At 34.3% G+C, this 11,921-nt stretch overlaps 1 protein-coding gene across 1 annotated transcript; it reads left to right on the top strand.

Moving 5' to 3' along the window:
* The first annotated feature begins 6,577 nt into the window (after window positions 1–6,577).
* On the top strand, window positions 6,578–10,518 carry LOC107495167 (E3 ubiquitin-protein ligase SINAT5). Its single transcript, XM_016116261.2, has 3 exons — window positions 6,578–7,306; window positions 8,985–9,371; window positions 9,958–10,518. Exons 1-3 carry the CDS (start codon window positions 7,034–7,036, stop codon window positions 10,318–10,320), a joined length of 1,023 nt encoding a protein of 340 aa, XP_015971747.1. The 5' UTR covers window positions 6,578–7,033; the 3' UTR covers window positions 10,321–10,518.
* The last annotated feature ends 1,403 nt before the right edge of the window (window positions 10,519–11,921 follow it).

Here is an 11,921-nt window from a genome sequence, read left to right on the forward strand (position 1 = left end):
TACAATGAGAAACATGTAAAGTGTCATGAGGTACAGATACAATGTCAAAAGATCCTATTAATAGTGAACTAGTAACCTAGGGTATACAGAAATGAGTAAATGACGTAAAAATCCACTTCCAGGGTCCACTTAGTGTGTGCTTGGGCTGAGCATTGAAGCTTTCATGTGTAGAGACTAATTCTGGAGTTAAACGCCAGCTTTCATGCCAGTTTGGGCGTTTAACTCCAATTTTTATGCCAGTTCTAGCGTTAAACGCTAGAATTTCTAAGGCTGATTTGCCACGCCGGTTTGGGCCATCAAATATCGGGCAAAGTATGGACTATTATACATTGCTGGAAAGCCCAGGATGTCTACTTTCCAATGCCGTTGAGAGCGCGCCAATTGGGCTTCTGTAGCTCCATAAAATCCACTTCGAGTGTAGGGAGGTCAGAATCCAACAGCATCTGCAACCCTTTTCAGCCTCTGAATCAGATTTTTGCTCAGGACCCTCAATTTCAGCCAGAAAATACCTGAAATCACAGAAAAACACACAAACTCATAGTAAAGTCCAGAAAAGTGAATTTTAACTAAAAACTAATAAAAATATACTAAAAACTAACTAGATCATACTAAAAACATACTAAAAACAATGCCAAAAAGCGTATAAATTATCCGCTCATCAGAAACAAATTTTGTTTCAAATTTCCACCACTCAATATGATGTATCTAATTTTTTTGAGGATCCTGAAGGAAATATTGGCTATTTGATTAATGATAGAATAGTTTGATATACGTATGTGTTTGTTAAGCATTCATGTGAATAATTTTACTGTGCATGTACTTCTACTCATTTTATTATTATTATCATTTATTTTTGAAGAAAAATGGCAAGGATATATTCTGAAGATATTTGCCTTGCGGATAGTGCAAGTTCGCACACTATTCTTAAAAGTGATATATATTTTACCCATCTTGTGCTAAAAGAAGAATATGTTAATACTATTATTAGCTCAGACAATGTGATAGAAGGCTCTGGAAGAGCTATAATTTTGTTTCCTGGAGGAACAAAAGTTATAATAAACAATGCACTATTATCTACCAAGTCTCTGAGGAACTTGTTGAGTTTCAAAGATATTCGCCGAAATGGATATCATATTGAAATAATGAATGAGGAAAATCATGAGTATTTATATATCACAACTCATGATTTAAATAAAATGTTATATTAGAAAAGTTACCCTCACTTTCATCTGGGTTATATTATACCAAGATTAGTGCAATTGAATCACATGCCATTATAAACTAGAAGTTTACCAGCCCAAATAAATTCATAACTTGGCATGATAAATTGGGTCATCCGGGAACAACCATGATGAGGAGAATTATTGAAAACCCTCATGGACATTCACTAAAGAACCAGAAGATTCTTAAATCTAGTGAATTTTGTTGTGCTGCATGTTCTAAAGGGAAGTTAATTTTAAGGCCATGATAAACCATAATTTTATGGTTTATCTTATGCTTAAATTGAATGATTTTATCAACTCTTCACCTACTTATTCATATGAATTTGCATGGTTTTACAAATCCTTCCTTAGGATATGACATATGAGAAAACATATTTCCTATGCTTTAAAATAATCAAATTTAATTATCTTTTATTACTATTCGATGCCGTGATTTGTGTGTTGAGTACTTTCAGGTTTTATAGGGCAGGAATGACTTAAAGGATGGAAAGAAAATATACAAAAATGGAAGAAAATCACAAATTGGAGTTTTTGGAGAAACTAGCAGCGACGTGTCCGCATGGACAACGCAAATGCGTGCTTTGCGTAAATTGGCATCGACGCGAGCGCATAAATGACGCGAACGCGTGACTCGCGAAACACAACTAACGCGGACGCATGACCAACGCGACCGCATGGAAGAGCAACACTCCAGATGACGCGACCGCGTGACCCATGCGGACGCGTGACGTGCGCGATCTACAGAATTTGCAGAAGTCGACCCCAGCGACTTCTGGGTCCTTTTTGATCCAGATCCAAGCCCAGAGAACACAGATTAAGGGGCTATAAATGGAGGAATCCATCCATTCATCAAGGAGAGACGTTGGATACATGATACAACATACATTCATACATAGCTTTAGGATTTAGATGTAGCTTTTAGAGAGAGAGGTTCTCTCATCTCTCTTAGGATTAGGATTAGGACTCCTTTTAAAGGACTTAGGAATATTTTCATCTTCTTCAATTACAGGTTCAATGTCTCTTTTATTTATCTTTTCAATCTAATTTATGAACTTGTCCATGTTAGAATTGATATCTTCATTCAATATAATTTGAGGTATTTCAGACCCATGATTGCTTTTTTCTATTTATTATATAAATAATTTAGATTTTTCTCTTTTGACTTTGGTTGATTAATTAGTAACTCTTGAGTTGTCAAACTCATCGTGATTGATTATTGTTATCTTTGCTGATTAATTTAGATTCCTATGACTCTAGTCTTTCCTTGAGGATTTGACTAGGACTTTAGGTGTTAAATTAATTTGTCCACTTAACTGACCTTCATAGTTAGAGGTTGACTTAGTGGGAGCAAAAATATAATTCTCATCACCATTGATAAGGATAACTAGGATAGGACTTCCAGTTTTCATATCTTGCCAAGAGTTTTATTAGTTATTAATTTATTAATTTTCTGCAATCCATTTCTCTTGTTCAAAACCTTTTCAAAACCCAAAAAAATACTGTTTTCCATAACCAATAGTAAAACATACTTCCCTGCAATTTCTTGAGAAGATGACCCGAGGTTTCAATACTTCGGTTTTAAATTTTATTGGGTTTGTTACTTGTGACAACCAAAACGTTTGTAAGAAAGGATTTTCTATTGGTTTAGAAGCTATACTTACAACGCGATCATATTTTTGTATTTCTTTACTGATAGAAAATCTGTTCGTCAGGCCATCACCAGTAAAGATTGGATTTGAGTTCCCTGAATTCCTAGAAAGGATTCAAGGTGATATATGTAGACCTATTCATCCACCATGTTAATCTTTTAAGTATTTTATGGTCCTAATAGACGCATCTTCGAGATTGTCACATGTGTGCTTATTATCTTCTCGCAACCTGGCGTTTGCGAGATTACTGCCTCAAATTATTCGATTAAAAGCACAATTTCCAGAAAATCCAATCAAAGCAATTCGTCTTGATAATGCTGGTGAATTTACTTCCCAAGCTTTTGATGCTTATTGTATGGCTAATGGAATAAGTGTTGAACATCCAGTAGCTTATGTTCACACACAAAATGGGTTAGCAGAATCACTTATTAAACGCCTCCAATTGATTGCTAGACCCTTACTTATGAGAACAAATCTCCCAACTTTAGTTTGGGGGCATGCTATTTTACATGCCGAAGCACTTATTCGTTTGAGGCCAACGAGTTACCACCAGTTCTCTCCTATGTAATTAGCTTTTGGCCAACAACCAAATGTTTCTCATTTAAGAATATTTGGGTGTGCGATATATGTTCCCATTGCACCACCTAATCGCACCAAAATGGGACCCCAAAAAAAATTGGGGATATATGTTGGATATGATTCTCCCTATATAGTAAGGTATCTTGAGATACAAACGAAAGATGTATTTAAAGCCCAATTTGCGGATTGTTATTTTGATGAATCAAAATTTCCAACAATAGGGGAGAGAAAAAGCTTCCAGAAAAGGAACTTAATTGGAATACATCATCATTGATGCATTTAGATCCACAATCAAGGCAATGTGAACTAGAAGTTCAAAAGATTATACATTTGCAAAGAATAGCAAATGAATTGCTTGATGCATTTTCTGATACAAAGAGGATAACCAAATCTTATATACCAGCGGAAAATGTCCCAATTCGAATTGATGTCCCAGTAGGACAAGTAGCCACTGAAGTAAATTCACGCCAGAAGCGTGGCAGGGCGGAAAATGCCCCAATTTGAATTGATGTCCCAGTATGACAAATAGCCACTGAAGCAAATACACACCAGAAGCGTAACAGGCCTGTCGATTCCAAAGATAAAAATCCTCGAAAGAGAAAAGAGGTAAATACTATTCCTGTTGAAAAAGACACAGTAAAGACACCTACAGTTGTCCAAAAATTTGATATAATTTTAACGCTAGAAGACGTTCAGGTACCTGAAAATTGTGAAAATAATGAGATCTTGATAAATCATGTCTTTACAGGAAAGAAATGGGACCAAAATAAGATAATTGTCAATGAAATATTTGCATATAATGTGGCATTAAATATCATGCATGAAAGTAAGGATCTTGAGCCAAGATCAGTCGAAGAATATCGACAAAGGAATGATTGGCCAAAATGGAAAGAAGCTATGAAGGCTGAGTTAGACTCACTTGAAAAACTTGAAGTCTTTGGACTTGTAGTCCGTACACCAGAAGATGTAAAACCTGTTGGATACCGGTGGGTATTTGTGAGAAAACAAAATGAGAAAAATGAAGTTGTGCGCTACAAAGCCCGACTTGTGGCACAAGGTTTTTCACAAAGGCCCGATATAGATTATGAAGAAACGTATTCCCCTATAGTGGATGCGATAACATTGCGTTATTTGGTCAGTTTATCTGCATATCATAAACTACATATGCATTTAATGGATGTGGTAACAGCCTATTTATACGGTTCATTAGATCGGGATATCTATATGAAAGTCTGTGAAGGACTAAAGATATCTAAACCATCCAATGAATATTCACAGGGGTTATACTCAGTCAAATTGCAAAGATCTTTATATGGTCTAAAGTAATCTGGACGAATGAGGTATAATCATCTTACTGAGTATCTGGCAAAAAACGGATTCAAAAATGATTATATCTGCCTGTGTGTTTTCATAAAGAAAACTGCATCTGGATTCATTATAATTGCTGTGTACGTTGATGATTTAAATATCATTGAAACTCCTGAAGAAATTCCAACAATTATAAAAACTCTAAAAAGAAGAGTTTGAAATGAAAGATCTTGGAAAGACTAAATTTTGTCTTGGCCTGCAGATCGAGCATATAAAAAATGGGATCTTTATTCATCAAACAACATACACAGAGAAGATCTTGAAAAGATTTTATATGGATAAGTCACATCCATTAAGAACCCCAATGATTGTAAGATCTTTAGATGTGAAAAAGGATCAATTCCATCCTAAAGAAGAGAATGAAGATATCCTTGGTCTTGAAGTACCATATCTTAGTACTATTGGAGTGCTAATGTATCTTGCTAATAATACGAGACCTGACATATCATTCGCGGTGAATTTACTAGCAAGATATAGTTCCTTTCCAACCAAAAGACATTGGAATGGAATCAAACAAATCTTTCGATATCTTCATGGAACGATTGATATGTGATTGTTTTATCCCTATGGATCCAAGTCACAACTAGTAGGCTATGCAGATGCCAGATACTTGTCTGATCCATACAAAGGGAGATCTCAAACAGGATACCTGTTCACATATGGTGGTATAGCTATATCATGGAGGTCCACGAAATAGACGATTGCTGCAACATCCTCTAATCATGCTGAAATACTAGCGATATATGAAGCTAGTTGCGAGTGTTTTTGGCTGAGGAGTGTGATCCAATATATTCTATCATCATGTGGACTGATTGATCAGAAGATAGCTCCAACTATCCTGTTTGAAGATAATACAGCATGTATTGCTCAACTTAAAGACGGATATATCAAAGGTGATAGAACAAAGCATATTTCTCCCAAATTCTTCTTCGCTCATGATCTTCAAAATCAAGGGACAATTGATGTCCAACAGATCCGCTCAAGTGATAATCTGGCAGATTTATTCACAAAGTCACTCCCAAAATCTTCTTTTGAAAGATTGGTACATCAGATTGGGATGCGCCGATTTCGAGATATAAAATAATGTCGGCAAGAGGGGGAGATTGTACTCTTTTTTCTTTGGTCAGATTTTTTTCCCATTGGATTTTTCTTGACAAGATTTTTAATGAGGCAATTCCCATCACAAAGGATATTGTACTCTTTTTCCTTCAGTGAGATTTTTTTCCATTGGGTTTTTCTTTAGTAAGGTTTTAAGGAGGCAATAATCCTAAATGGTCATCCAAGGGAGAATGTTGTGATAAGAGCTGATGTGGATGACCATTAATTATATGAACGGCTGATTTTTCCAAGCCAAATTGAATTTTAATGAAGTTTGAAAATGATACTCATGTATGCCTATAAATAATGAACCAAATATAAAGTAACGTACACTACAACAAAAACAATAAAATACTCTTCTCTCTCTTTCTCTAATTATATTTCTTTATTTTATTTGTTACCTCTTCTTTATTTATTTATTTAGTTATTTTATAACAATATTCATAATTTCCTATATGATATCTTAACCATTATTAATTATCATTCTCAGATTATGTTGAGATGTGAACTAAGCAAAAATGCAAAGAAATCAATAAAAGTATAAAACATAGAGAAGGAGTAAGAAGGGATTTGCTACCGTCAGATCTATGAATCTTGCAATGAATCCAAGGGTCAGAATTTCTTTCTCTCTCACATACTTCAGACACGAGAAAGACAACCTGAACCTCGGTAAGAGAATGTTAGAGAGAGAAAGAGAAAAAAGAAAAAACAGAAAGAAAAGAAGCTGTTCGTTCTTCTTCCCACACAAAAAAGTGGTTTAATCTTCTCCTCTTCTCTTCTCTTCTCTCATTGGATCCATGACCACCACCCTCATCTTCCTTCTCCTCTTCTCTTTCCATTCTTCTTCTAGTTTCTCTTGATACGAAACTTTTCGCACTGAACCAGACAGACAGAGAATAATCACCAACACAATTGGAGAAGGAAGAAGAAGAAAATAAAGAGAGAAAAGAAAAAGAGAGATGTCCAAGTTTTTGGCTGTGTATTTAAATCGATGAAAAAATAATGAAAATTTCTCGATTTTCTTAACTGTGTATTCTTTCTTCTTTCTTTCTTTCTTTCTTTCTTTGTATCCAATTTTTGTTTTGTTTTGTTTTGTTTTGGTGAGTCCAAATCTCAATGGATTTGGACAGCATTGAGTGTGTGTCATCCTCTGATGGCATGGATGAAGATGAGATCCAACACCATAACCTTCATCTTCATCATCACTCTGAGTTTTCATCTTCGAAGCCTCGCAATGGAGGCGCCAACAACAACAACTTCAACAACAACAACAACAACAGCAACAACAATGTTATGGGCGCAACGGTGGTTATTCCTCCTGCAACCAGCGTCCATGAGTTGCTTGAATGTCCCGTTTGCACCAATTCAATGTATCCCCCAATTCATCAGGTTAGGGTTCTATCCCTAATTTTCATCTTATTCATTTTTTTTAAATTATTTTGAGGTGATTGTTAATTTCTTTTTGGTGATGGATTTGAAGTTGGATTGAGAGAATTTTGATGACATGTGTTTTTGAGTGTTAATGGAATTTTTCTGAGTTGGGGGAATGGGTCTTGGAGTTGGTTTTGGGAATTTAGGGTTATGGTTGCATTGAGAAAGTGTTGTGTATAGAGGGGCATGTTTGATTTAGTGGAATTGAGCTGAAACAATGATTGCAGTGAGATGCCAGTTCAAGGAGTTTACCAGGTGTCAGAACTTTAATCTCACATTTGTTTATTACAAATAAAATTTGAGCAAAGTGAATTATTTACTGTAGTTCAGCGTTTCATTCTTGTTTAGCAATTGTAAATTTATCACTGGCCTTTGGTATACGAAGTTTTTTATTCTTTTTGATATTATAGTTTCTGAAAGTAAGTTTAGTTAGAACTGATTTTACAAAAATTGTTTCCATTAGAAGTTGGTATGGAGTAAACTTGATTTATGTTTGATGAATATGTAGTAAGACCTTGGTGAATGAATCCAAGGAGTACTGTGGATGTTCTTTGTTTGTTAAACTCAAGAAAATACTTTGTACACAACTATGTTTTGTTGTTGTATCAGATGTAAGCTTGGGCAGTAAAATGCCAACAAGATAGGATTAGGAATAAATGCATTCAAGACAATGTTGCAGTAGCATCTATTTTAGAAAAGATTGTAGAATTTGACTTTACATATTTTTGGGCTTTTATCCTATGGAAGCTCTGGTATTAAAAAGGCCTTGGGTATAATTAAAAGTTTGAAGAAGGATTTGCACAAAACCACCCATTAGGGTTATAGACCAATGAGAACATATATTTTATCTGAAGTAGAAGACAATATGAAGTCAGTGTGACCCAAGGGATGCTATGGTTGAAAGCTCTCTGTATCAATTATTGAAAAGTAGTAAAGGATTTACTTCTTCTTATCTATTAGGCTGAGTAAGAAGAATGGAACAATAAGTTATATGGTTACCTTCGAAGTCATAATAAATGGGAACAAAAAAGTTGAAGATTGGCCTCGGCAAAATGCCGATTTCATTTGTCCCCCGGTCCCCTAGCTGAGGTCTTTTACGTATGATATGAAATAAAGTAACAGGCTAAGTCTGAACTACAAATAAAAACTCAAAACGTCAGGAAGATTTGTTTGGTTTATCTCCTTTTCTTGTTAAAGAAACTTTGTTAGGAGAAAGGAGAGAGAAAAATCAGCAGAGAGAAATTACTGACTGAAACCTTTAAAGGCGAATAAGCTGGAATCCAAAGACACTAGAAAAATAAGCCTTTCCCCAAAGTTATGCAGGTATAAATTACTGACTGAAAAACTACCTTAGCAAACTGATGTAATCATGCATGGCACATGTAAGTAATTAACTGCCTATGTTGTAGTTGAATGTAGGAATGCATAGCACATGTAGGTGGGTCTTGTTAGAGGATGAAGAAAAATGAGAGGGCGAGAGGATTCAGACTGGATTCTGAGAAATATTGATTGGCTAGGTTGCTAGGATTTCTTATAGACAATCTGTATTGAAGTATATTATTAATTGACACATACTGCAAAATGTCTGTATTTGTGAAGATGTGGAAAATGAAAGTAACCAATAGATTTCTTGCAGTGCCATAATGGGCATACATTGTGTTCCACATGTAAAACAAGGGTGCACAATCGGTGTCCCACTTGTAGACAAGAGCTTGGAGATATTAGGTGTCTGGCACTGGAAAAGGTGGCTGAATCGCTCGAGTTACCTTGCAAGTACTACTCCCTCGGATGTCCAGAAATATTTCCATACTACAGCAAGCTGAAGCATGAGACAGTATGCAATTTCAGACCATACAATTGTCCTTATGCTGGATCAGAGTGTTCTATTGTCGGGGACATTCCTTTCCTTGTTGCACATCTGAGGGATGATCACAAGGTGGACATGCACACAGGATGCACATTCAACCACCGCTATGTAAAATCAAATCCCCGTGAAGTTGAGAATGCAACATGGATGCTCACGGTAAGTGTATCAGATTTATTTCTACAGATCATTACCCTTTGTCATATGTTTCCACAAATGGATATTAAAAGATGACACACAACAGGCACCCATTGGTTTGTGGTACTTTAATATCTGTTGGTGGAAATACTGGGAAGTCATGGAGAGATTGAAAATTGGAATCGATCCCTTGTGAAATTTGTTAGATGCTTCATGCCTTCATATGGCTAGTTATCCATCATGATTTGAAAATGACAAATTTTTTCTTATTATTTGTAAAGTGACAAATTAGTCCTTTTATATTAAATTTTTACATGTATTGAATAGTTGTAATATGTTTGAACTGTGAAGGATGAATTTGTCTGGTAAGGGAATGGTTTGAGTAAGTTGTCATTTTCAGATCCTAAGGGACAACTTTGTCTCCTGTGCTTTTGATAAGAGACAAGGTTTTGAGGGTTTTCTTTTTTTTTTTTTTTTTTTCTTGTTTAGATTGATGAGAATTTAGAAATGGGTACTTTTATTTTGATTTTCTATTTAGCAGCAACTGCAAGATTATCTCATTATGCTTCTTGCTGCCTGATTGCCAACTTGTATTTCCTCTGGTTAGGTATTTCATTGTTTTGGACAATACTTCTGTCTCCACTTTGAAGCATTCCAGCTAGGCATGGCCCCGGTTTACATGGCATTCCTTCGTTTCATGGGGGACGAGAATGAGGCTCGGAACTATAGCTATAGCCTTGAGGTCGGGGCAAATGGCAGGAAACTCATTTGGGAGGGTACTCCACGAAGTATCCGGGATAGCCACCGGAAAGTCAGGGATAGCCATGATGGTCTGATCATTCAACGAAATATGGCCTTATTTTTCTCTGGTGGAGATAGGAAGGAACTGAAACTAAGAGTTACAGGAAGAATATGGAAGGAACAACAGAATCCAGATGCCGGAGTGTGCATACCAAATCTTTGTAGCTGATGTCTTAATTGGATGACAATTTTTTTATTTTTATTTTTTTATGGCTTGTGTGTTGGGACACTGCATGTGTATCTGCACCAACTTTGTGCGTGTTATATTAGAGTAAGGCACTAAGGTGGCTTTGAAATTTTCAGTTTGTGTAATAAACAAGATTTTTATCTAAAATTGCTTGATCAGAATTTTGGATTGGGACCAGAATTTGTGTTGTATTTGCTGTGATTAACGAGGATCACTTGGTATAGAAGTTATGTTATCTTTTTTTTTTTATTATTATTCAGATGGATTGGACATTTTCGAATCATAGGTATTAAAATCATAAATACACGCACCCTATCTACTCATACACACTATCCACTCACATACCCAACATTTTAAAGGGTTTATACTACCACTTAGTATCGTCAAGGTTCAAACTCGGGTGAAGTATATTAAGAGGCATGTTAATATACAATCTCAACTAAACCTCCGTTGCGAAGTTATGATATCTAAGGATAGTCAAGAATTAGTTTCACATTGTTTATTACTGAAACTTAATTTTGGTTTTGGTTAAAGTAATGCTCTCTTAAGTTATGTTTGCTGCCTCCATGTTTTATTCTAATTAGAATGAGATGTACGCATTTTGCAAACTCAAATAAATGATAGCGCAATTAATAAATACATAAATAATTTTAAATACATAATTATAAATATGAATAGAAAAATATTGTGAAATAATGAAAGTTCAATCACATGAAAATATACATTATAAATTTATAAAAATTTTAAAACTCGTAGTTATTTATATAATGTAAATAATTATTTTTACTAAAAATGTTATATATGCATAAAAAATTAGCCATTATATCTTTGTGTATAAATACTTATATTGTTTCATTCTTAATGTGTATTTTATATTTTAATATATATTTTATGCAAGTAATTATTTTTTGTGTGTGCACGTAGCATTGTTGTATCTTTATTAATTTCTGTTTCAAAAATTAAAACTTCATATATCTATATTATCAATTATTTTGATAAATACAAATAGATTGCATTTTCATTAGATAGAATTAAAATATATTTATATTAAAATAAAATAAAATAACATTGGTTGATTGCTTGATTCACTTCAAAAGTTAGCATTTTAAGTTAACGATTATTATTTTTAATATTTTTTAAATGTGAATTATTTTTAGAGTATCTTTGCTAGTAATTTTATATAATATTTTTTCATTCTCTTATTTTAAGTATCTTATAATATGCAATGCTTTACATTGTTGATTTGATAACTCATCCTCTTTACCGTCATTTCCTTGAGAGACTCCAACATCTTTTAACATTTGTCATGAATATTTTGACTTCACATATTGCCTCTAGTGTCTATATATGCATGTAAATGATATGTTTTAAATAATATGAATTGAATAATTTAGAAAATAATTAACATTACTAAGAAATAGATTTTAGTTGTAGGATTAATTTTGTTAATTATTGTGAAAATGGTTACAAAATATAAATTGAATAATTAAGAGAATATTAATATTGTTAAGAAGAGATTTTAGTAGTATGGGGCATCTTGCTAATTATTATGAGAACTGTTATAAAATATCTCCCGTCGTGGA

This window comes from Arachis duranensis, chromosome 6 (assembly GCF_000817695.3).
Source record: "Arachis duranensis cultivar V14167 chromosome 6, aradu.V14167.gnm2.J7QH, whole genome shotgun sequence".
In the NCBI taxonomy this organism is placed as follows: Eukaryota; Viridiplantae; Streptophyta; class Magnoliopsida; order Fabales; family Fabaceae; genus Arachis; species Arachis duranensis.

Coding starts and splice junctions, on each gene's coding strand:
- LOC107495167 (XM_016116261.2), top strand. CDS start 7,034: ATGGATTTGGACAGCATTGAGTGTGTGTCATCCTCTGATGGCATGGAT. Junction 7,307..8,984: donor TGTATCCCCCAATTCATCAG/GTTAGGGTTCTA, acceptor GATTTCTTGCAG/TGCCATAATGGGCATACATT. Junction 9,372..9,957: donor ATGCAACATGGATGCTCACG/GTAAGTGTATCA, acceptor TCCTCTGGTTAG/GTATTTCATTGTTTTGGACA.